Consider the following 25,355-nt stretch of genomic DNA (forward strand, 5'->3'; position numbering starts at 1 on the left):
TGGACTTCATTTGTGGATCCCATTAGCTCAAGAATTTAATCTTTTAGAATTATTTCTGGTTAATGCAAATTATGATTTATGAATTGTTGCAGAGAGTTTGCAAGGTTTGAAGAAGCCGCTGGGATTTGGTTTTAATTGTTTGTTGATTTGCTGCAGTTTGGAAACTGTAAATTAGCATCTAATTTAAATGCTGGTCAAACCTAGATTTCTGCTCATTTGATTCTCTAATTATAATAAATTAGTTTTGTAGATTTTTAATTATAATTTCTAGTCATAAATTAATATTTATAATATAAGGTTTAAGATGTTGTGTAAGTGGACATATGAGCGGTAAATATTTTGAATATTGTTATTGATTTAAAATATTTATAAAATAGTTGAGAATCTTTATCCAATTATTGTCACCCATGTGCTATAAGTAAATATTTATATAGAATTTTCAAAGTGAAAGTTGGATTCGAACCTTTATTATGCTTATAAAATCTTGATTTATCTAATATAATGATTATGGATTTGATCATTGTATCTTAGATTTATCTATTCAATAAATACAGACAGGGTTCAGTTATAAAAAAAATTATTTATATAAAATTTCATCCAAATAATTACATGTCACAAAAATATTTAACAATTTAAATGCGATTAGATGAGATCTAAACTCCTTATAGAAAATGTATTTGACGGTAAGAATTGTGTATTTTTTTTTTGCATTCAATTTAGGTATTTAATTGAATATTTATTATATAATTGTATGAATAAAAATAATTAAACATTCAAGTGAAATACCTAATTGGATATACATAAAATTACTTTTTTTTTTTTTAAACCGTCCTACGGGAGATGGAGGAACTATGATAAATTACTTTTCTATGAAGAGGCCTTGTAAAGGTGATGCGTTTTGATGAAAATTCAATTCTCATAGGTCAGAGAAGGAATTGTTGCAAAGCCAAATTCAGCAACAGACGAGTGATAGATTTTGTTTAAGGAAAATCAATGAGCCAAAGTTATTACATTAACTGGGTAACTCACTTGGTGTCTGGTCTCATTCACATTCCATTTTCAAGCTCACCTTTTTCTCTCTTATCTCCACCCACAACTCACATCTTTTAGCTTCATTGATAGACATTTCAAAGCCATCATCCTGGAAATCAATATTATTCCCCTAATGTTGAGATAATTAAGGGTGTTTTTGCTTAATTACAAGTGAAGTTTCTGTCATTTAAGGCATTTCCTTTGTCGTCAACTGTTAAAGTAAAATCTAAAATGAACCAAATTTGCTAACCAGTCGTCTTGATTAATCAGGACAAATTCCAAAGAGAAAAATCCAAGTCCCAATATTATTTTCGTTTCTCTCTTTCTCTTTCTCTTTAATTCTCTCTGTGCCTGTTGCTTTTTTGTTACTTGGATAAATGCATGGAGATGGAGGGCTTTATATTTTCCTACTACGAGCGACATTAAAGTTTAAAGCAAGCACTTGAAGATCAAAAGATTTATATATGGTTATGGTGTTGATCTTTTTGCAGGTTTTGAAGTTGAAGTAGTGATAAATATATCATCATTTGTTTATCATTATTCATCAAATGGAGAACCCACCTCGAGTGTCACCCCACAAAGCCGGAAAGGGCGGAGGAGGGCCCACGGGGAGGAGGAGTCGGTACGCCGCTGCCGTTGACGACGGAGGAGATTTGATAGAGTGTTCTGGCAAGTATTGCAGATCATGCACAACCGGGCTGGTTGCCGATTGTGTGGCGCTGTGTTGCTGCCCTTGTGCGGTGGTGAACATCCTGGCGCTGGCTTTTGTAAAGATCCCCTACACGGTGGGGAAGAAATGCTTGGGGTTGGCGAAGAAGAAGGAGAAAACGAAGAAAAAATGCAAGAAACTTGAAGGCTCATCATCATCATGTGGATTTCTAGTAGAGAGAAATTATGGAGATTTGAACAAGGAGAAATTACAGATTGAATCATTTGCATTATTCGGTGAAGATGAAGAAGAAAAAATGGATGGGGGTGTAAACAGTGCAAGATTTGAAGCAGAGAGGATGTGGTTAGAATTGTATCAGATTGGCCATTTGGGTTTTGGAAGAATTTCTTTCACTGGAATTCAACCTCAAGATCAGGAAAATTAAGCAACAAAATTTGTCGTATAAATTATTGTTGTTGTTGTTGTTGTTTTGGATTGTGAAAAAGTCCCAAATTTGTACCCATTTCGGGGGTATATTTAATTTGCAGTCAAATTTAAGCCTGAGTTCTTGAGAAGCAATGTATTGAGAAAAATTGTCCATTTTATTTCTCCTCTGTTTAGAACTCTACAGTGTTTAATTTAATGTTAATTTCTGGGGCGAAGGACTATATCCCACTGAAATTTTAGCATAATTTCAAAAATATACCCGTGACAATTGAAAAACTTAAATATACACCTATGGGTTAACTTTTTCCAAAATTTTCTGTTGGAAAGAAGGGTAAAATTATTATTTTCCCCTAAACTCTACAATCTTGAAAATTTATTGCATTTTCTCTGCATGGTTTAGAAAACTAACATTTTTCCCCTAAGATTAAGTTTTGAAAAGTGATATTTTCCTTCCTTTCAAATTTCTTGGCCAATGATGACAACTCACTCCCACCCGACGATGACTCTCCCTTTGATGCCTTCTCTCCATCTGAAGCCCTCTCCTCCAGTTGGATTTTTCTTAGATGACGAAGGTATTATCCAGACAAATCATCATTGTTTGGATGACAATGACACATCCAAACCAAGGGTTCGTTGTCTTTGACATCTACTCTTGGTCTAGACATATCATCGTCGTATAGACAATGACGATTTGTCTAGATTCAAAGAATGCAAATGAAATCTAGCCAGGGGGAGAGGGATTTGAATGGAGAGAAAGCGTTAGACGGAGAGCTATTGTTGGGAGGGAGAGAACGGTCATCTTTCACAAGGAAATTTGACAGGGGGAAAATGTGTCACTTTTCAAAACTTAATCTTGAAAAAGGAAAATATTAGTTTTCAAATTAAGAGGGGGAAATTGTTATAAATTTTTAAGGCTTTAGTGTTTAAGAAAAAAATAACGATTTTAACTTTTTTTTTAATAAAAAATTTTAACAAAAATTAGGTTATAATTGGATATTTAACTTTTTAAATTATCACAAAAGTATTTTTAAGATTAAACTGGATAGGAAATAGTCCTTTACCCTTAATTTCTGCAACAATCCCATCTAGTGATGGAAGCAGCATTAGAAAAATTTACCTTTAGAAGTGACAAGAAAGAATCTAAAATGAGTTGTGAACTCTGACAATTGAAGATTTTATGTTCCAAATGTAAGGATGAGTTAGTAGAATTGAAGAAGATAAAGTCTTTGGCATGTGAAACAAAATCACTATTCTGGGTTAAAGAATCATTTGAAAATCTCCACTAAAATGGATAACCACCTTTCTTCAAAAGGGTTAAAATCTCATAAAAAGTGCTCTTAAATGTTACTTTTAGTGTGTATTTAGTTTAAGTAATTTTTTATTATTAAAAATAAAAGATTATCTTAAAAAAGATTATTAAGATTAAATTATTATTATTATTATATTTAATAAAAATAGATAAATATAAATAATTATGATATTCGGTTGAAGGTAATAAAATAATATTAAGATTTTATTTTATTTAAATGCTATAAATATATACTTATAATAAAATCAAGATTAATTTAGTATTATTTTAATAGTTAAAGAGAAGATGATAACCTCCTATATTAGCTATTACATCATCATTAACAATAAAAAATTATCAAAATATTTTATTACTGACAAATCAAATAAAATAATTTTAGTAATAAAAAAATAAATTATCAAAGTAATATTTTATTATTGTAAAACAAATAACTCATTAATATTTAGATTAGATTAATTAGTTTAAACGGTTTAATTAAAAATTGGAAGATAGTTTAGTTCTCTTTTAAACCCAGTTTGGATTTTAAATCCGAGTAGTGTCAACATGAAATGGTGTGGGCAATACCATCAACCTATGTTTAGTTTTTATTTTTTATTTAAAATATATAAAAATTATTTTGAATATTTTTTTAATTTTTATTTAAATACTACAATATTTTGACCACCAATCACCAGTCTGATAATTGATTGACTCGAATTAGCTCTATCATGGCGTCAATATCCCATTCAAATATGAAAATATTGTTTTTAAATCACTTGTTCATTAATTTTAATATATTAATAAAATTATATTTAAACGTTTTTTAGTATAAAAATAAGTATACAAATAAATATATAAATAATATATTATCATGTGATTAAATAATATTATTACAAGAATTTAAATCTGATTCAAAAAAATATTTATTTATTTATAATAAAAAATTATTTTCTATTTATTAATTATTTTTTAGAAAAAAAGAAAAGAAAGTCTACAATTTGCTTAATATCCCATAATAATTTAGACAAAAACGGGTGGCAACTTGGGCCTGCACATGTTAGTATTCACTACTATGTAATTACTAAATTACGCTTTCAGTACAATACGCTACATTCATATAGATGATAAATCCCTCCATTCTTGAAGATTGAACAAGCAATCGAGGAGAAACATATACGCAGCAAGATATTGTGTGTTGACTCGGTTACTGAACATTAAGGAAGTGAGTTGAAATGGGGAGCTCGGAGCCGACTCGGATAATGGTGGCCGTGAGTGAGTCGACTATCAAAGGTTATCCGCACGCTTCGATAAGTAGCAGAGGAGCTTTCGATTGGACAATTGAGAAGATCGTGCGCTCTAATACTTCTGGTTTCAAGCTCCTCATTATCCACGTTCAAGTACCTGACGAAGACGGTTCTCTCTCTCTCTCCCTCTCGTTAAAATTACGTATTTGTATTTTTGCGTGTCTGTATTTGTTTTGTACGTGCTGGTTAGGGATTGTGAAGTTAGAATGCTTGTGCGTTTTGAATTGATGAGATATTGAGTTGGTCGTGTTGAAATGAACTTGTAGGAGTTGTTGAAGTAAGTAATTTAAGAGCTAAGGCTGATCTGTGTTGTTTGGAAAATATAAGAAAGGAGAAGGAATGAAGTAATCAGAACGTGGCTAAATTATGGTGGTGTGATTTTCATATGAAATTTAAGTCTTCAGCTGATGTTGTTCGTATGATTTATATTTCGTTTATAAAATCTATTGCCAACAAGAGAATTGAAATAATTACAAACAGCCATTCTTTGGTTCTAGAAGTTGCACTTAACTTACATGTACTTGCTATTGTTAGTATATAGTTTTGTAGCTTTCAATTTTGCAAGTGAGTTCATGAAATGAAACGTTAAAGAAAGTGGGTTCTTCATTTTCATGCCAGACTCATCAGTATAAAATGTACGTGTACTACTGTTGTAATTTTTATTACTGAACAATGTTTGGTAGAGAAAATCAGAGTAACAATCCATTGCTTCAATGAAACATAGGTATCTTTTTTTGGCAATGAAAAAGGGACACAAACATGTTGGGTTTTTGTTTAATCTTTTTTACTTATAACCGTGTGCACTGCCCATGTGAATAGTAAGGAATATCGCCATCCGGTGCTAACTCCATGGGGCACAGGGGAGATAACTATGACTTGAACCATAAAGTAGTTTTGCATATTTTTAATTTGTAAAGTCAGGGAGATGACCTTAGAAAATGTATTTGTTATGTGTCTCTGTTAGTTTAGATGTGTTAGATTGTTTAAGTTCTTTTTAATTTTTTTTAATAGTTTTCTTTGTTTTGATGACCAATTAATTCATAATTTTTTTGAAGAATTTAAATCAAATGTCTTTCTGTAGACATTCTTAATTGTTGATTGACACTTATCCCTCAATGAAGGATTTCTATCCTTTTGGCTATAAAATTGGTTGGATATATTGTCAAATTACTATGTTGAGGTTTAGTTGAATTGTTCTAGGAGCACTACTTTGGAATTATATGGATTACATGAATAATTGATGGGGGAGCGAGACTTTCGACTCGTGGAAGGAAAACAAAGATAAAATGTGAAAATAAAAGAGGTTAAATAAAGATCCAAGGTAAGAGGAAGGTTGGGTGGAAAAGGAGGATAAAGAGAAGAATATGGAGGACTTCAAGCTAACATATTGGTGGAGTACTTCAAGCTAAAAACCGAACCACATCCCGTTTTATATAACATATGCTGGATTCAGAAAGGTCCAAGTATAGAAATAATTGAACAATGTAGGCTACCCTTATCTTTAGGGAAAACCTACAAATTTGAGATCTTTTGTGATGTAGTAGATATGGATGCATGTCTTGTTTTTCTTGGATGCCCATGACAATTTGATATGAATGTTACATACAAGGGTCGAGACAATACTTATTCTTTCATGTGGACTAAAAAACGAATAATTGTGGTTCCTACCAAGGTTGAAGAAAACAATATCACAACCCTATTAACACCTGTCTTGCATCAATAATGACATAGATATAGTCAATTTATGTTGGTCAATTCATGTTAAATCTTGCAATGAGAGAGCTCCTTTAATTACATGTATTTCAAGTGGTCTTGTATATTGAATTGAGCATGCCTTACGTGTCTATGGGCAGCTGAATCCTTGAAGTTTTCTTGTCTTTTGGAATTTCAAGAATTTTCATTACCATTCTTTTATTGATCCGAATGGACAAGAGAAGGAAGCTTTCTGAAGTCAATTCCTGAATTTTTTTCCTTTTTATTCTTGTAAAGAAACAGTCTCAGTGCTTTTATCACATTATGACACTTCTACTTCATCAGGTGCATTGTAACTATTATTTTCTTTCCTAATTTTGCACTTACTGCTGTGTTGCGTATATATGCAGAATGTTACTTGACATGGTATATTGTAACATGATTTGGCTAGGCTTTGATGATACCAACAGAATATATGCATCTCCTGAGGATTTCAGAAACATGCGGCATGGGGACAAAGTGAGAGGGATTTGTCTGCTGGAGTATTTTGTTAACAAATGTCATGAGATCGGGGTAATGGATTAATTCATTTCTGATTTTTTGATCATCCTCTCTCTTTCGTGTGCACATAGACATGAGAACCACTCATTCCATCTATCAATGGCAGAATGAATATTTTGGGGGCAACTAGAACTTGTAGTTAGATTACTTCTGTCTCCCTTCTTACATTTCATAGTTATTGTGTATATATCAAAATGCTTGTAGATTGCTTGCGAAGCATGGATCAAGAAAGGGGATCCCAAAGAAGTTGTCTGCCGAGAAGTGCAACGAACACATCCAGATCTCTTGGTTGTGGGAAGCCGGGGACTTGGCCCTTTTCAGAGGTATGCTTATTCATTGTGCATATAGATAATCTATGTTGTTGTTTCTTCTTGTATTGTTCTATACCATTACTAAATTGAAGGACTAGGTTTAGTTTCGTTTTCTTTAATCATTTTGAAATCATGAATTTCCTTATGTTTTAACAGGAATGTTCATGTCTTAATTTCATGATATACATGATGTTTAAATCATAATTCCCATACCAAGAATTTATTATGTTTAATGTATTTTGCAGGGTTTTTGTTGGTACTGTGAGTGAATTTTGCATGAAGCATGCTGAGTGCCCTGTTGTCACCATTAAACGCAGGGCAGATGAAACTCCTGAAGATCCTGTTGATGACTGATTTCACCTGTGTTTCAATTTGCTTCTCTCTATTGGACTTAGAATCAGTTTGAGAAATATAAGATGTATTATTTGAGAGTCCCTTGGCCAATTTGTTGATAATATATTCTGTGGAAGAATATGATTTTTTATAATTTGTAGATTTTCATGGTTTTTTTTTTTTTAAAAAAGAATCTTGTTTGAATCAAATCTTCGAATAAGTCATACCAAATAAATAAACTCTGGATCCATTGATTGACTGACAACCGCTCGATCAAGTTATCATGGCTATGCTTCGGAGTTGCAACAGCCAACGAGGTTATAATAGGAATTTAATGAATAAGACAAAATGGCTGCCATACCGTTTTGGCGCCAAAACAATTACCTCACTTCCCGCATGCTGCCTCTCAATCTGAACACTAATCTGCTGGCCGTTATCCCATAACTAACTGGCTGACGTCAGCAACAAACGCCGACGGCTAATATAAATACTCCGTCCAAAACAATTACCTCACTTCCCGCATGCTGCCTCTCAGTCTGAACACTAATCTGCTGGCCGTTATCCCATAACTAACTGGCTGACGTCAGCAAACAAACGCCGACGGCTAATATAAATACTCCGTTGTCTATATTAAGTCCCTTGCTGCTTTATTTTGTGGAGGAATCGGAAGATTATTGTGAGTGAGAGCGAGTTTAGATATGGAGAGAGTAGAGCCAACTAGGATAATGTTTGCGGTGTCAGAGTCGAAGCGATATGGCTACCCTCACCCCTCTGGAATCAGCAGAAGAGCTTTCCAGTGGACTCTTGAAAAGATCGTTCTCAATAACACAAATGCTTTCCGCTTTTCCTTCATCCACGTCCATTCCCCTGGCGCTACTAGTATGTATTTCTCTGCTGTAATTAGGTTTCTGTTTGTTTGTTTCTTGGGAAAGTGAAAGAAAAGCAAAGGATTAAGTAAAACTTGATAAATCTTGAGGTTATCTAATGTTGATTTTCATGAAAATTATAATTGTCTTGTCCTTCTATTGATTCCAACTACATATGCATATTTTCTTGGGAAACAAATCTTTCGGATGTTATGTAATTTGTGTAATTTTCTTGGCGTTAATTGCATGTATATTTCCAGCTTTCCTGGCTCTTCTCGCATTTATTCATTTGATGTAATTATGCTTCTGTTTGCTTGTTTCTTGAGAAATTGAAAGAAAAGCGAAGAATGAACTAAACCTTGATAATTCTTGAGGTGAGTACAGGATGTTTTCCATGAAAATTGAAATGATCTTGCGCTTCGATCAGTTTTAACTACATTTGCTTGTTTTCTTGTGAGCCAAATCGATTAAAAGGGCATATAATTTAATGAAATTCCCTTGGTGTTCATTCCAAGTAATTCCTTTTGTAAAATAATTATATTTGTTGTGTTCTGTTTGGTTCCTTAGAAAATGGAGGAAAATAATAAGAAGTAAAAGACTAGTTTAATCTTGAGTGATTCTCTTACTCCAAGGAAATCTTATCATCAATCCTCCGTTCTGAATTAAAACATTGGCATTTTTATTAGTTTCTTGTACAAGTTTAATTCTTAGGAAACCAAAAATAAAAGTGCGCACATTCTTAATGTTAATGTTGACCTTGGCACAGTTCGATTTGGCTTACTTGATTTTGTTCTTGACGGTGTTTTCTTTTTCGTATGAAATATGAATTAACCGTATTCAGCATGCATACAATACGACATCAATTTCTTCTACTTGCAATTATAGAACACTGCTATAATTGCTTTTTATTTATTTATTTTTTATTTTAGGCAGAGATTAATATATTGGAATAGAAGAGCCTAGACTTGAAAGAATCTTAGTTTCTTTTCATAAATATTCCTTTGCAGTATGTGCCTAATTGTTCGTTTAATAATCTCATTGCTTACTCAAATGCAGGGTAGGGTTTTCATAACTTCATTATTCATGGTGCTTTCTTTTGCTCATGCTTTCAAATTTCTATGTACAATTAAATATGTTTCATAATTTGGTCCTTCCTTATGGAAAAACGGAAATTTCCTTATAGAAAACTAAGGGTGTATTATTTATGATACAATTTGCTGTTCATGGAAATAAGAGATGTCAAAAACATTTGTAGTTTATTGCGTTTTATTTATTTATTTAAAGAACAATTAGAATTCCTTATTAAGTAGACACATCTGTAGCTATATAGGCTGAATTAGGAGCGGCTTTGTGTGCCTATGGGTTGTGTCAGCCTGCAAAATGGCAAGTGTTGGAGCATGACCTAAAGCCTATGGTCGTGTCTTTATAGGCCTTTAGCAGATTGGACTCAATTCAACTTAATTTTCAAATAAGTTGAGAATCTTTATTCGAGCCCAACTTGAGCTCGGCCCATATGATCTCTACTTGGGTTTTTTGAGTTATGGATTTTAAACTGAGGCAAACTTGTCCCAAGCCTAACCCTAGACATCTATTTCTCAAATTAGGTGATTAATTAGGTGACGCTTACTTGATCACTCTATCCTTTCATTTGTTTTGAAAAAGACAATAAAGTTTCACAATTATCTTATATAATTTTTTTAATAATTCTCTTCGCATGCAAGCGTTTTTTTTTTTTTGGTCTTCCCCGATACTGCTGCGTGCATGAATAATGCATAAATACAAAGAATCGATATTACTTGTACTATGTTTTGGGCAGATGCACAATCAGAGAGGAACAACATAAACGGAAATGCACTGTTGCAGTATTTTGCCAACAGATGTAATGAGCGGCAGGTAATGGATTACTAGTTTCTTTAAATTCAATTTGTTGCATAGTTATTATTTTCCCTTTATATATATATATATAGAGAGAGAGAGAGAGAGAAAGAGACACACACACACTTTAGTATAACTAATTAATTTTATGTTAATGCTTGCAGATAAATGATTATGAAGTTATCAATGTGGTAGGTCTGCATGTGGGAAAAATTATCTGCAAGGAAGCGAAACGAAGAATGCCAATTCTTTTGATTGTGGGAAGAATAGTACAACGTCAACGTCCTCGCACTGGTCTTAATCGTTTGACGAGGTATTTTTTTTATATATATATATATATATATATATATATATATATATATATATAATTAATGTTTTGTTCTTGAAGATTTTTATTTTATTTTATTTGATACTAGCTGAGATTGAGAAATGTAAAAATATATGCAGGATCATTACTGGTGAGGTGAGTAAACATTGTGTGAAGCATGCTAAATGCCCAGTTCTGACCTATAAATTTAGCGAAGAAGATAATAATTTGGAGGAGCTTTCTTATGATCTGCTGGTTGATACTTAGCACCAAGACTAAATTGTTTTTTTGTGCAAAATGAACTGGAATTTCGGTTTTTTAGATTAATTTTGTGTTGATACTGAATATATGAACCATGGATGAATGAATGAGGACATGGGAAAACATAAACTCAAAGCCATTTAGTGTTGTTGGATCCTTCTTCATTTGTGATCTTAAAATCTTACAACTATATTCATTTGTGTTGTTTGATAGGACTGATAGCATCCGAAAATAATCTTAGTGGAGAATTACCTGAATCTTTTGGGAATTGTAATAGTGTGATAAATATTAGCATTTACAGAAATTGCTTTAGTGGGAAAATCCCTGAGAGTCTCTGGATGGCATTGAATCTGGAAGCTGATATTATTGTGTCCCAAGGCTGAGGGCACTCGGATTACTTGCGATGCTTTCAATGAATGCGTTGCAAGAAACTTTGATATAAATTTGCTTTTCAAAAGTGTTCTCTTCATTTCTAAAAATTCTTTTGCCCATTTTAATGGAAAGATAAATCAAACTGTCCCATAATGTTAGTGCTAATAATACTTCTTTCAGATCTTCAAAACTCATATGCATTTGTTGTTCTTGTATTAGCAAATAAAGGCTGAATAACGAGTTCTTATGGTCTGGGCAGAGAATGTTTTCATTTCAAGTTAATCTAAGAAACCAAAATTCCAGTTCAATTTACATAAGAAAGCTACTCCATCAATTTTGTGTTTCTTCCTCATCAGTTTCCTTATTGTCCCTCTTCTTATTCTCTACTCTTGCAGCCTGCTTTGGTTGAGACGATTTTGCTTTGCCATCAATTTCCCCTACTCGTCTTCACTTCAGTGCCGCTGCAGATTGACTGAGTTTCACTGTATCCAAATTTTCATCTTCGTTCTCCTTGAGCTTTTTCCGCTGAGTTGTCTGTTCCGGGGACTTTTGATTGGTTTGATTCTGATGGTTTGCTGAAGAACTGGGTTCACGTTCTAGTGTCTTTCTCTTTCTACGAGGCTGACCCTTGTTGTAAATTTGCTAGTTGGATTCATTACAATAGACTGAGCTTCTAAATGCGCAGAGAAACTCCCCAATCACATCAAGGGAACGACACTAGCTTGAATTACTCCTAGCATTAGCATCGACTCAGTCTCTGCAAACACTATCCTAGTCGGCTCTGCTCTCTCCATATTTAAACTCGCTCTCACTCACAATAATCTTCCCGATTCATCCACAAAATCAGGAAGCAAGGGACTAATTATAGACAATGAAGTGAGTATTTATATTAGGGGCCAGTGGATTAGTCCCTTGCTTCTTGATTTTGTGGATGAATCGGAAGATTATTGTGATTGACAGCGACTTTAGATATGGAGAGAACAGAGCGGACTAGGATACTGTTTGCATTGACACAGTCGAAGCGCTATTGCTACCTTTCCCCCCCTCTGGAATCAGCATAAGAGCTTTCCAGTGGACCTTTGAAAGGATCGTTCTCAAATAACACAAATGATTTCCCTTTTTCCTTCATCCACGTCCATTCACCTAGCGCTACTAGTATGTATTAGTTTGTTGTAATTAGGTTTCTGTTTGTTTCTTGAGAAAGTGAAAGAAAAGTAAAGAATTGACTAGAACTTGACAAATTTTGAGATATCTAATGTTGATTTCCATGAAAATTTTAATTTTCTTGTCCTTCGATCGATTTCAACTACATTTGCATGTTTTCTTGGGAACCAAATGTATATTTCCAGCTTTCCTTCCTTCTCATATTTAATCATTAGTTGTAACTATGTCTCTGTTTGCCTGTTTCTTGAGAAAGTGAAAGAAAAACGAAGGATTAACTAAACCTTGATAATTCTTGCGGTGAGTTAAGGATGTTTTCCATGAAAATTGAAATTATCTTGTGCTTTGATCAGTTTTAACTACATCTGATTGATTTCTTGTGAGCCAAATGGATCGGAAGGGTATATAATTTTATGCAATTCCCTTCGTGTTCATTCCAAGTAATTCCTTCTGTAAAATAATTATATTTGTTGTGTTCTGTTTGGTTCCTCAGAAAACAGTAGGAAGTAAAAGACTAGTTTAATCTTGAGTGATTTTTTTGCTCCAAGGTAAGCTGTTCATCAATCCTCTGATCTGAATTAAAATATTAGTATTTTCATTAATTTCTGGTACAAGTTTAAACCTTACGAAACCAAAAATGAAAGGTGTGCACATTGAAACCCTTCCTATGGGGAAATGAAAAGGACGTTGAAGAAGATTGATAGACGATCTTGGGGGGGAATTGGCGGAAGTCCTTTGACCTTCATCCTTCGTCAGAGAAGATCAATGGATGAACACTAGAGATGAAACCCTAAAAATGGAGTGAGGGGGAAAATAAATTTTTTAAAATTTAATCACTGAGAAAAATTATGAGATTTATAAAGTAAAGGAGAGGGGAAAAATATAAATTTTTAAGGTTTTAGGGTTTAATTGTAAAATGACAAGTTAACCTATTGGTAGATGTTTGAATTTTGAAATGTTGGAATGTGTTTTGAAGAATGGGCTAAAACATAGGTGGAAAATAGTTCTTTGGTTATGTTTTATTTATAAAATTTAATAAATGAGGTATTTCAATCAACATTTTGAGGTTTACCATTTTGCATGTTTAAGTATTTTTTGCTATGCATTAATTTTCGTGGTTTTAAAAGTAAGGAGTCAAGTCGTATATACCTCTTCAGGTCATATTTTGTATAGGAATATATATCTACAAATGGGTGTTAAATCCAACTTAAATACTTTGGGTCTTTTCTAGTCAAAGTAGCACGAGGTGAGTTTCCACATTTCAGAAATGTTTCCATTTTCGAAACTCCCCAAAACTTGTACGAAATATTTCAGATCATTTCGCAATTTTTGAAATGTATTTCTTTTAAAAGGAGAATCTTAAAATCGATTAAACACACATCTTTTGTATTTTTAAACCTGAAATGTCTTTAAATCTCATATTAAATTCATCTCTTTTCTACTTTTTGATGTGTTACTTATCACTTTTCTAACATGTTATATAGATTGGTATATATTGTTATTTTTTTCTTAAATATCTATATATGTTTGTTCAAGAACAATTTATAATAAGTTTTATGATTTCATTTTATAATATTCTTTATTTTTATTATTTCTTTATTATTTATTTTTATACTATACAAGTTTATACAAATTTATATATTTTTGTTATAAAAAATTTGATATTTATAGAAAAACTCTTATATTTTTTATATTTATAAATTTTCTTATATTTTTTTTAAATACATTTTTACATTTCCATTTTTGCGTCTCATTTCTATTTTTGTGTTACATAGTTTCTAGTTATTAAGGTGATTGACAAAGTTGTTCATCGCTTACGACTACCAACGTATGCTATGATCCATAATGTCTTCCATGTCTCTCTTTTATGCCCTGCTTATGCTCGGGTACTAGCATCACCTACTTTACCGCCCCAATTCACACCTCAGCGGTGGCCTCAAGCCATCACAGTACTGCTCCAACTGTTACGCTCCTTATTCAATGGCAAAATGAACCTATTGCTGCGGTCACATGGGAGTTTGCAGACATCATTCGCCATCAATTTCCCTCTTTCTCCCTTGAGGGCAAGGAAGTCGGGAGGGGGTATTTGATACAAACTAAACTAATGGTGCGAAAAGTTTTTGTGGAAGATGCACAGTGGCAGACCGTTGATGCTGAAACACGGAATTAGGTGTCGTTTCAATTGTGTTGATTTTAGTTGCACGACGTCGTTTTGGTTCCGTATGTATTAAGAATGGATGTCGTTTTATTCTAGTGGAACACTGTCGTTTTTAGCTTCATTTGATTCTGTATTCATATGGTTTAAAAGGTGTAAAATTTGATGGGAAGTTATAAGCGTTCCGTCACACAGATTATGTTTTCCCTCCCTCTCTGAATTTTCTCTCAATTCATCTGGAATCTTCTTCTGTTTTCAAATCAACGATTTCAATAACAGCCGAAAAGGATGCATGGAAACACATCAATAGGTGCTTTTCTGGTGCTTCCGAAAGTTTCGGTTTCCGAAAAAAATTGGTACAAAATATTTCAGATGCATTCAAAAAATTATTAAAAAATTGAACACGCGTTTCAAGGTTCAAATGCAGTTTCCTATTTGAGTTTAAACAACGAACACATATTCAGACTCTTGGGATTAAACCCTCAAAGCCTGAAGAATCTCAGACTTAAAATATTTGGAATCAATCCAAGCCCAAGACGACGCCATTAACTCTGTCGTTGCAGGCTTTGATTGTTATCTTTTCACAGGATACGTTGACAAAACAGTTAAAGTATGGAGACGAGAGCTTCAAAAAAAATGTATGAAGCATTTTCTGGTTGAGGTTGTTTATAAAGAATCGGTCAAAAGTAAATTCATGTTTTTTGATAAAATAAGAGAATACAGTGAAGCGTCAAATGGCTGTCATTAACAATGTTATTGTTATCAAGAATTTTCTAATCTTAATTATTTTCAAAAATCTTATTAACTTAAAAATCTGCTACTCATCCTAACTAGCGCTTGTAAATTAAAGGAACAAAAATAATAAATGTTAAAAAATCTGCACAATACACATATTTTATGATAAAAAAAATTTTATTATATTTTTTAATAAAAAATTAGTATTTTTTATATTTACATTTTTTAAAAATACGTTTTCGAGTTCCGGTGCTACTTGGACAGCCAGCATCAAAACCCAGATTCCATAACAGTGCCAGAAGCCTTTGTTTGTCATCTCCTGCGCCACAGGAAAGCTCTTGCGCGAGGGATAATTGTAGTTATAGCGCTTCGACTCTTTCATCACTGGCCGTCAGCAAACAAACACCAACACCTAATATAAATACTCACTTCGTTGTCTATATCGAGTCTCTTGCTTCTTGATTTTGTGGAAGATCGGGAAGTTTATTGTGAGTGAGTTAAATATGGAGCGAGGAGAGCTGAACACGATCATGTTTGCGGTGTCAGAGTCTGTTGGAGACTCAAATAAAAAGGAAATAAAAAGAGTTAATTGGTTTTGTGTAATATGAGTTTCAATTTTCACACTTGTAACTTTAATATATATTTTCGATATTATATCAGAGCACAAACCAGACGACGGATTTAACAGTCTAAGTGTTCCTGGATATAAGTGATAATGCACCAAATCAAAAATCGACTGAACCAAACGATAGATCTAACACCCTAGGTGTTTGCACTTAATACTCGTTCACGCTAACACAAATGCTTTCCGATTATTTTTCATCCAAGTTTATTCACCTGGCCCTACTAATATGTATTCCTTTGCTGTAATTAGGCTTCTGTTTGTTTGTTTCTTGAGAAAGTGAAAGAAAAGTAAAGGATTAAGTAGAACTCGATAAATCTTGAGTTTATCTAATGTTGATTTTCATGAAAATTATACATGTCTTGTTCAACTACATTTGCATGTTTTCTTGGGAACCAAATGTTTTGCATGTTATGTAATTTGTGTGATTTTCTTGGCGTTAATTGCATGTCTATTTCCAGCTTTCCTTCCACCGCTTCTAACTCCATCCCCTGCCTCTTCTCATATTTATTCAAATGGATCGGAAGGGTATATAACTTAATGTAATTCCCTTCATGTTCATTCCAAGTAATTCCTTTTATAAAACAATTATATTTGTTGTGTTCTGTTTGGTTCCAGAGAAAATGGAGGAAAATAATAAGAAGAAAAACACTAGTTTAATCTTGAGTGATTCTTTTGCTCCGAGGTAATCTATTCATCAATTAATCCTCTGATCTGAATTAAAATATTAGTATTTTTATTAATTTCTGGTACAAGTTTAATTATTTGGAAACCAAAGAGGAAAAGTGCACACATTCTTAATGTTAACATCTGGCTCATTTGATTTTGTCCTTGACGGTGCCTTCTTTTTCGTATGAATTGACCAAATTCAGTTTGCATGAGCAATTTCGAGAACACTGCTGTAATTGCTATTCATTATTATTTTTTCTTTTATTTTAGGCAGAGATTAATCTTAGTTTCTTTTCATAAATATTCCTTCGCAGTATGCGCCTAATCGTTCGTTTAATAATTTATTTTGAATTGGATTGCATTTGTAATAAAAAAGACAATAAAGTTTCAAATTTATCTTATATAATTTTTTTTAGTAATTCTCTTTGCATGAAAGGCTTTTTTCTTCTTGTCTTTGCTACGGCTGTGTGCATGAATATGCGGCATTAATATTACTTGTAATATGTTTTTGGCAGTTGCAGAAACAGAGAGGAACAAGAATAACGGAAATTCACTGTTGCAGCGTTTTGCCAACAGATGCAATGAACAGCAGGTAAAGGATTCCTAGTTTCTTCAAATTCAATTTGTTGCATAATTATTATTTTCCCTTGATATATATAAACACACACTCTTCAGTATAACTAATTAATTGTGTGTCAATAATTACAGATAAATGATTTTGAATTAATCAATCAGATAGGCTCAAATGTGAGAAAAATTACATGTAAAGTGAAAGAAGTGATGCCATATAATTTGATAGTGGGAAAAGTAATACTACATCAAAGTTCACGAATTATTCTTGATCCCTCAACGAGGTATTATATATATGTTGTTGATGTTCAATTCATATAATTAATTTTTTGTGCAATCTTGAGATTGAGAAACATGAATAAATTTGCAGGACTATTTTTGAAGAGATGAACGAATATTTCACTTTCCACAATATTCACTCATCTCTTCAAAAATAGTCCTAGTCCTGCAAATTTATTCATATTTCTCAATCTCAAGATTGCATAAGAAATTAATTATATAAATTGAACATTAACAACATATATATAATAACTTATTGAAGGATCAAGAATAACTCGTGGTCTTTGATGCATTATTACTTTTCCCACTATCAAAATATTTGGCATTACTTTTTTCACTTCTTTAGATATAATTTTTTGCACATTTGAACCTTTCTTATTGATTACGGTCAGCTTCTTGACAAATCGGGAAGGAATCTATATCTACCTTTCACTTCTGATTAGTGGCAGCATGAAGTTTTACGGAAAAATCTCTGGTGAAGCCGGTTTTTGGAGTATGCAATGCAAGCGTTTTCAAGGAGATGAAACTATCAGGTATGTCTCATGTTTGGCAAGTCTTATTGTATGATTTAATGATACAATAAATACTTTGTTTAAAATTTTAATAAAATTGATGTACTTGCCATATGATGCAGCATAATTGCATATCGCAATAATACTACAGTGATACTCATACAATATAAAACTATTCAACCTAAATTTTAATGAGCTCTATCTTATATCTCTAATTTCCTAAGAAGGCAAGCAGAAAGATAAATCACTTATTGTTAATTCTCATAATACTTCTTTCAAAATTCAAAAAGCATTTGTTGTTCTTGTATTAGCAAATAAAGGCTGAATAATGACTTCTTATGATCCAGGCAGTGAATCACTAAATGGTAACTCTGTAGGGATAACTAAATGCAATAGTTCACAACTATAACTAAAGCAAGCCCTCTGTATCATACCTTTTACACAAATGAGAATTCGGTGAACTTACTCCTACATCCATACAACAATCTAAGGAGTAGTAATTACTATCTCTACATCTACACATGCATCAGCACTTATGTATAGTAAATGGTAGTTCTGTGAATCGAAAAACTAAATATTATGCTTTCATGGTCAAATCTAAGATGGTGCAGAACTAACCACGGCTTTTACCTTTTCCAAGAGGCCATTTACCTCGCCCTCTAATTTGGATTTCAAGTCAGGTGTCATCTTTCCAGCTGATTTCTCCAGCACTGAAGCGATCATCTCCAGTTTCTGTCTTACATAGTTGAATGGTGAGGACTCATCAACAGTTGATTTAGAAGCAGATTTCTTTTCCGGTGTTTTACTCTCACTAGCTGAAATAGATTTTGCATTTGATATCTCCTTACGTTTCCGCATCTTGGATGGAGAGGAGCAATGCTGAAGCCTGAATTTGACATTAGAGTTTCCAAAGGGCCTGCTGATCTCAGAACTTTTTAAGGCTTCTTCTGCATCGGAGCTTCTTAGAAAAACAATCTGGGCTCCGAAATTGTTATAGAACATGTCTGTTTCTTCTTCATTCAGAGATCCAAACTTGCTATACATTTTGATAAGATCATCTTTAGAAGGCAGCTCAGATCCTGGGCCAAATGTCACAGAGAGTGATGCAGGTGAGGCTTTCCCACCTGATTTCTTCTCATTGGCATTTTTATTTTGTGTTGGTTCCTCATCAGTTTCTTTATCGTCCCTCTTCTTATCCTCTACTCTTGCAGCTTGCTTTGGTTTAGATGATTTTGCTTTACCATCAATTTCCCCTTCTCTTGTCTTTACTGGAGGTGCCGCTGCAGAGTGCTTGAGTTTCAATGTATCCAATTTTTCATCTTCATTCTCCTTGAGTTTTTTTCGCCGAGTTGTCTGTTCCGGGGGCTTTTGATTGGTTTGATTCTGATGGTTTGCTGAAGAACTGGGTTCACGTTCTAGTGTCTTTCTCTTTCTACGAGGCTGACTTTTGTTGTAAATTTGGTAGTTGGATCCATTGCAATAGACTGAGCTTCTAAATGCGTAAAGAAACTCCCCAATCACATCAAGAGAATGATTATTCTTTAAAGAACTTAGATCAACTGCAATTGAGCGGATTCCAGATATGATTTTTTTAGAGGATACCTTAACTTTCTTTGCATCAATGTTTGTGTTGTGATCTAGTTGTACTGTTTCAGGACTTAGGGCATCAGATGTCTGATGCCCTACACCAACATCTTTAGAGTCCTTCTTCTGTACCACCTGATCACTACACAAATTAATTGGAGGAGACCCAGACTCAATAACACTGTCAGAAGCCTTTGTCATCTCCAGTGCCACTTGAGCTTCACTAGAAATTTTCAAATATTCGGCTATCATGTCTCTTTTGTTTTGCCTCCTATCTGTATTAATGTAAGGAGGTGACAGGTACTTGCTCTTCTTCCTTTCCCTTGACAGGAAGCCCTTCTCATTGTGGTCTTTGGACTCACCATCATCTTTTTGAATCATCTTCCTTTCTCTAGAAATAGGGCTGGCATTCCTTCCTTCTTTGCTCCCACCAGCATCATTTTCAGTGCTTGAGCCTTTACTCTTCCTCTTCTCCCTTGACAGATGAACCTTTTGAATTTCTTCCTCTGGCGTGACACCATCCCTTTCTTCACCATCGATTTCACTCACAGTAACTTGCGTAGTTTCTAAAAGCTTAGTCACTTTCCTTCTCTTTGGTTTAGAACTTGAACTACTCCCAACATTGGCTTCATCGTTGCCTTTCCTCTTCCTCCTTCCAGATGACGTTACCTGATTTCCTGAGCCAGTTCTCTCTTTCCCTGAATCCTCCCCCACATTTTTGGCTTGCTCATCCACATCTCCTTCCATAATTTCAGCAATGCTTTTCTGTTTTCTTCTGTGGTATTGCCCATTCTCTGGAGCCTCTAGGCACTTCTTCAGCAAGGACAAATTGATTTCTTCTTCCACAGGGCCTTTGCTAGGGACTTCTGTCATGTCCTTGACGTGAACTATGTCCAACACTCCATTTTGATTGTTGTCTTCGAGCCCTGGAATTGGCTGCGGTTCATGGTATAAAGCGAGCTGATACCCCCCTTTGGTATGATAAAAAGCCGAAAGCCAGCACTTTAACTCTGTGAACTCAAGCATATTAGTCATAGAAACAACTTGGGCAACACGTTTTAGTTCAGTAAGGCATTCTGATGGTCCAAAAAGATAGGTCCAAAGTTTTGAAATTCCACATTCAGGCACAAAAGCTCCTTGCTTAATCCCACTATTTGTGGTCAACGGTCGTTCAAGTCTAACCAAACTTGCTTTTGGTATACAAGAACAGGTCATCTTCAATTCCATAAGTCTACCAATCTCATCCACCGCTTTCTGAACAGCACTGGCAAAGTTCTTTGATGTACTCTGCTTTGACATCTCCTCAAAATTCTCCACAAAAGGCTTCAACTGATATGGATGACACCAAGCAAAAGTTCCATCGAAGTATGCCACAAGAAGACTATCCCTTTTCCTTACCTTCAATGCATAATCTGAAGCATAGGAAGAATCATAAATTTGTCCTGGCCACCATGGATGACTCTTAATCTTGCCCCAAACAAAATCACCCACACAAAACTCATACTCTCCATTACTGAAACCCTCATCCTCATCGTTGCTGTCATTCAACTCATGAGGATTTTGCCTATTTCCCTCCCTCTCACTGAAATCCCTAATTTCTTTTGCATCCAGTTTCCCCATTTCAGTACTAATATCAGCAAGAAGTGAAACACCATCATCATCTTCATCACCACTGCCAATACCATCGCCAGCCATTTCTTCCACACCCTCACTATCACTTCCATTTTTAGCTTTGACTTCAGTATCAATGACCTCGCTTTTAACTACTGTAACAACTTCATCCAAATTGCCGCCACATAAATCTTTGTTCCCATTTGTAGAGACCCTAACCCCCTTATCTCTGCTATTTTCAGCTGAACCCACACCATCCATCAACATGGAAAACTTCGAGCCTTGATTTAAACTTCTAACAACAGGGCTCTTTGATTTCATTCCGTCCAGCACATTTTCTTTCATTTTTTCAGAGAAAAAAAACCCTGAGACTTCCTCAAGAAAATCAGCCTCCCACGTAAAAAAACTTAGCTTTGAACTGAAGCATTCAATTTTACAAGAAAGAAGCAAAACGGAACGTTAAAACCAACACACAGAATCTAGGGTTTTCCTTTAGTACTGAACTAAATAAAACCCACTTCACATGCATTAAAAAAATTCCCAGCAATCAAAAGCTCAAAACTTTTTAGCTATTTACATACAAACACAGCAATAACAGTATGAAAATCTTTTAAGCCAAAAAAGAAAAATCTACCTGATCAAGAAGATGAGAGCTTTCGAGCTTGAACTGCTAAAAAGTAATATTTCCTCTCTATACCATTTTAGTAGATACGAAGAGAGAGAGGAATTGAATTCCGGAACCAGATACAGAGGAGCGAAAAAGTTGTAGAAATGGATATGGAAACTCTGTAGTGTCAAAACAAAATTCCAAAGATTAAAAAAAATGTTGCAAGAATTAGGGTTCAGGTGAGGCGGTTATTATTACAATTTTTATTTATTTATTTTATGATAAGTGTCTGAAGGTGAAAGGTCAGATCCACGTGCGCGGGTGGATTTTTATTTTACACTCGCGCTCTATTTGACCGCCCTGCGATTTTAAATTGTTAAATACTGAAAAGAGAATTTGGAAATTTAATATAAGGCCGCATGCATGTCCCACCCAAACTTTGATGAAACAACTTTCTTACTCTTTAAATATGAAAATTTCATTTTATCCACCTCCATCAACTTCGTCTTCGTCACCACCATCATCATCACTATTGCATCCCTCATAACCACAATCATCTTCACCATCTCAATCCTCTCCATCACTAGCAAGAACTTTAATCTGGCTTGGCTAGATGTTGCCCGCAAATCTTGTTTGTTGGCAACTTTTTGGTCGGTTCAAAGATAATGGTCTCTGTAACCTCCATCCTTTTTGCCATCAACAATAACTTTTATCTGGTTTGGCTATACGTTATAAAAAAACTGTGTTTGAGACAACTTTTTGGTGGGTTGTCTTTGTCATCTTTACCCTCTCTTCTACAACAACTTATTATAATTTTTATTATTCTTATTAAGGTTAGATTCAAATTGAATCCGTTTAAACTCAAATTTAAATTTGGCTTGAACGAGCTTGAAATCAGCCAATCTTAAGTCAGTTCGAGCTAATATTTTTGAGCTCAAGCTTGTTTGTCAAAGTTTATAAATTAAAAATTTTGATACAAAACGACATCGTTTTAATTAATATATATTAAAACGACGTCGTTTTAATAACGAATTAATTAAAAATTTGAATTCGAAACGTATCGAATCAAACTCAAACCGAGTAGAGTTCAAACATAACGAACTCAACGAGTCAAAGCTTAAGTTCTATTATTATGTCGAGTCGAGCTCAAACTTGATTCGACTCAAATTTAACCCTAATTCTTATTAATTTAAGTATTATTATATGTAAAAATTTATTCATACAATCTGATAAGATAACATTTAATTGAATGATTTTAAAATAAAAAAATAATTATATCATTCAACCACAAATTATCATTTTAATTTATATAGATAAATTTATATAATTTAATGGTATATATAATTTTACTTTATTAACTTATATTTTTCTTATTTTTGCAATAACGATCAGCAAGACACAAGAAATTAATCGAGCTTTCTCTCGCTCATCCAAGTCAATCTCCACCTAACAGTGACACCTTAAATAGGGATGAGAATGTCGTATGCAAGATTTAGTAATTAATCGAGCTTCCTCTTACTCATCCTTTTCCGATATTAAGTTTTGAAGCAAGGTGCCAAAGAAGGAGAAAAGGTTAGTCAACATTCAACTTTTTTTCCAACATCTATCTTTTTGTTCATCAAGCCGAATTTCTTTCATGGGCAAATTCAAAGGCTAAAGGCTAGGGTACTTGCCGCAAGACCTACGTATAACTTGGCATTTGAATTTCAACCTGAGCTATGACTTAAACTTCGATCTGGCTGCTTCCTATGTTAGACCAAGGAATCAGAAAACGTTGTTGCTTTGAAAGCCATTTTTCAGGAGATGTATCAGATCCTTGAAGCACTAGGGAGTTGAAACCTAGAGCCAACACTAAAATGGGTTGCTGCAAATTCTGATAAGCTTAAAAGAAATGGGTTAGACTTTCAACTTAAACTTCACATCTTGAATTGGATTGGGCGGTAACTGAGTTTTTGAAATTGATTTAAATTGCGGGAGTGATGAAGGCAGTGACAGTGTTACTGGTGGTCGTTCACAAAACAAGATTTTCAATTTACTAGTAAATGCAAAATCTAAACGCAGCGTTTTGTTAATACAACATATACGCCTGACGGCTGACGCCTCACCTCAGCCGCCGCAGGCAACTCATTCAAGCAATTTAACGAACACAAAGAGTGCAGTCGCAATAGCCAGAAAAATGAATAAGATTTCCCTGATAACCATGCGAAACTAAATGAAAACTACCATCGGAAAATTCCCCCAAAAAGGGTCTTTAGACAATTGCAACCTTAGCTCCAGCGTCTTCAAGCTGTTTCTTAGCCTCTTCAGCTTCGTCTTTCGACACCCCTTCTTTAAACTTCTTCGGCAACCCTTCAATCAGGTCTTTCGCCTCTTTCAAAGCCAAGCTAGTCAGTGCTCTCACAGCTTTAATCACCGCAATTCTCATATTGCTCGGGACATTCTCAATGACAACATCGAACTCCGTCTTCTCCTCCACAGCAGCCGGCGCATCTCCTGCACCGCCGGCCCCTGGAGCGGCGGCAACTGCCGCGGGAGCAAAGGCGGCAGCAGAGACTCCGAGCTTTTCCTGAAGGTAGTCCACCAGAATGCGGGCTTCCTCGAGAGTCAAGGAGGAAATCTCGGTTCCGAGTTTTTCGATCTTTTCAGGGGCTTCGACGGCGGCGAGAGGACGTAGGTGGAAGCTGCGGTGGGTGAGGTTAGAAAGATGGGGGTAGGAAGGGAATTTGAGAAATTGTTTGGGGTGAGAAGAGGGAAAAGATGAGTTTGAGGGAGAAGGGTGAGGACGAAGTGTGAATCTTGTTGTTGCTGAGAGAGTTGTCGCCATTTTTGAGGATTTGGTTTGGGGGTTTTTCGTTTTGCGTCGAAAATGGAATTTGGCTGACAGAGCTAAACATAAAACAAAAGATAAGGGGTAGAGACATAAAGTTTATGTGTTAACTGACGATATTGCCCTTGTTGAAGGCCCCTGAGCAAGTGGGGACAGCAGCAAAAACAATTTTGAGGGGCATTCCGAGAATCGAACTCGGGACCTCTCGCACCCAAAGCGAGAATCATACCACTAGACCAAATGCCCACCCTGGTTCCTGTGAAAGCTTTGTGATAATTCTATTTTTAATAGGGACACCGTACCTCTGCTTCATTAATTTATTATGTAAGTCTCGAAATATTTCGGATTAAATACGATAATATTTTAGTTATATATAATTATCATTGACATCAAAATCATCTATGCTACCAAGAAACCTCCAATTTATGAACAGTTAGTTATCCCGCATTAATCCCTTACGATTGTTTGGTTCTAAGACTAAAAGATTTTTTGATTCAATGTGATTGTCACTTTTTAGCTTAGATTATTTGAATAATTTTGATTTGTTATAATTTTATCTTCTCTTATCAATTTATTAATACAAAAATACTTTTAATTTTAAATTAATATAACAAATATCGTTAAAAAAATTTAAATAATTATATTCTCAATATTTAAAATTAAAATATTTTAATATTATTTTATTATATCAAACTATACATAATAATTATTAATTATTTATATCA

At 34.2% G+C, this 25,355-nt stretch overlaps 5 protein-coding genes and 1 non-coding gene across 7 annotated transcripts; 3 read left to right on the forward strand and 3 right to left on the reverse strand.

Annotated features, from left to right (window-relative positions):
• Window positions 1-1,282: 1,282 nt before the first annotated feature.
• On the forward strand, window positions 1,283-2,281 carry LOC123196814. Its single transcript, XM_044610944.1, has one exon. The coding sequence runs from the start codon at window positions 1,581-1,583 to the stop codon at window positions 2,124-2,126; it is 546 nt and encodes a 181-aa protein (XP_044466879.1). The 5' UTR covers window positions 1,283-1,580; the 3' UTR covers window positions 2,127-2,281.
• A 2,272-nt stretch (window positions 2,282-4,553) lies between these two features.
• On the forward strand, window positions 4,554-7,779 carry LOC123195500 (universal stress protein A-like protein). Its single transcript, XM_044609238.1, has 4 exons — window positions 4,554-4,829; window positions 6,864-6,985; window positions 7,178-7,296; window positions 7,530-7,779. The coding sequence occupies exons 1-4, from the start codon at window positions 4,649-4,651 to the stop codon at window positions 7,636-7,638; spliced, it is 531 nt and encodes a 176-aa protein (XP_044465173.1). The 5' UTR covers window positions 4,554-4,648; the 3' UTR covers window positions 7,639-7,779.
• Window positions 7,780-8,168: 389 nt separating this feature from the next.
• Window positions 8,169-11,139, forward strand: LOC123195499 (universal stress protein A-like protein). The gene is made up of 4 exons (XM_044609237.1): window positions 8,169-8,496; window positions 10,300-10,376; window positions 10,523-10,671; window positions 10,806-11,139. The coding sequence occupies exons 1-4, from the start codon at window positions 8,316-8,318 to the stop codon at window positions 10,930-10,932; spliced, it is 534 nt and encodes a 177-aa protein (XP_044465172.1). The 5' UTR covers window positions 8,169-8,315; the 3' UTR covers window positions 10,933-11,139.
• Window positions 11,140-18,282: 7,143 nt separating this feature from the next.
• On the reverse strand, window positions 18,283-22,130 carry LOC123196426. Of its 2 annotated transcripts, none has more exons than XM_044610454.1 (2): window positions 21,831-22,130; window positions 18,283-21,561 (listed from the first exon to the last, which is right to left on the reverse strand). In XM_044610454.1, exon 2 carries the CDS (start codon window positions 21,539-21,541, stop codon window positions 18,599-18,601), a length of 2,943 nt encoding a protein of 980 aa, XP_044466389.1. In that variant the 5' UTR covers window positions 21,542-21,561; window positions 21,831-22,130; the 3' UTR covers window positions 18,283-18,598. The 2 variants fall into 2 exon arrangements, with proteins under 2 accessions (XP_044466389.1, XP_044466387.1); XM_044610452.1 differs by having other exon boundaries at window positions 18,283-21,614; window positions 21,831-22,129.
• Window positions 22,131-23,813: 1,683 nt separating this feature from the next.
• Window positions 23,814-24,690, reverse strand: LOC123195788 (50S ribosomal protein L12, chloroplastic-like). Its single transcript, XM_044609632.1, has one exon. The coding sequence runs from the start codon at window positions 24,625-24,627 to the stop codon at window positions 24,055-24,057; it is 573 nt and encodes a 190-aa protein (XP_044465567.1). The 5' UTR covers window positions 24,628-24,690; the 3' UTR covers window positions 23,814-24,054.
• Window positions 24,691-24,804: 114 nt separating this feature from the next.
• TRNAP-UGG lies at window positions 24,805-24,876 on the reverse strand. The gene has a single exon. It is a non-coding gene; the product is annotated as a tRNA-Pro (tRNA).
• Between the last annotated feature and the right edge of the window lie 479 nt (window positions 24,877-25,355).

This window comes from Mangifera indica, chromosome 14, assembly GCF_011075055.1.
Source record: "Mangifera indica cultivar Alphonso chromosome 14, CATAS_Mindica_2.1, whole genome shotgun sequence".
Classification (NCBI taxonomy): Eukaryota; Viridiplantae; Streptophyta; class Magnoliopsida; order Sapindales; family Anacardiaceae; genus Mangifera; species Mangifera indica.

Excerpts from the sequence above, each read along its gene's own strand:
- LOC123195500 (XM_044609238.1), top strand. The coding sequence starts at position 4,649 with ATGGGGAGCTCGGAGCCGACTCGGATAATGGTGGCCGTGAGTGAGTCG. Across the intron at positions 4,830-6,863 it reads TCAAGTACCTGACGAAGACG|GCTTTGATGATACCAACAGA; the intron begins GTTCTCTCTCTC and ends TGATTTGGCTAG. Across the intron at positions 6,986-7,177 it reads ACAAATGTCATGAGATCGGG|ATTGCTTGCGAAGCATGGAT; the intron begins GTAATGGATTAA and ends AAATGCTTGTAG.
- LOC123196426 (XM_044610454.1), bottom strand. The coding sequence starts at position 21,541 with ATGAAAGAAAATGTGCTGGACGGAATGAAATCAAAGAGCCCTGTTGTT.
- LOC123195499 (XM_044609237.1), top strand. The coding sequence starts at position 8,316 with ATGGAGAGAGTAGAGCCAACTAGGATAATGTTTGCGGTGTCAGAGTCG. Across the intron at positions 8,497-10,299 it reads CCATTCCCCTGGCGCTACTA|ATGCACAATCAGAGAGGAAC; the intron begins GTATGTATTTCT and ends TGTTTTGGGCAG. Across the intron at positions 10,377-10,522 it reads ACAGATGTAATGAGCGGCAG|ATAAATGATTATGAAGTTAT; the intron begins GTAATGGATTAC and ends TAATGCTTGCAG.
- LOC123195788 (XM_044609632.1), bottom strand. The coding sequence starts at position 24,627 with ATGGCGACAACTCTCTCAGCAACAACAAGATTCACACTTCGTCCTCAC.
- LOC123196814 (XM_044610944.1), top strand. The coding sequence starts at position 1,581 with ATGGAGAACCCACCTCGAGTGTCACCCCACAAAGCCGGAAAGGGCGGA.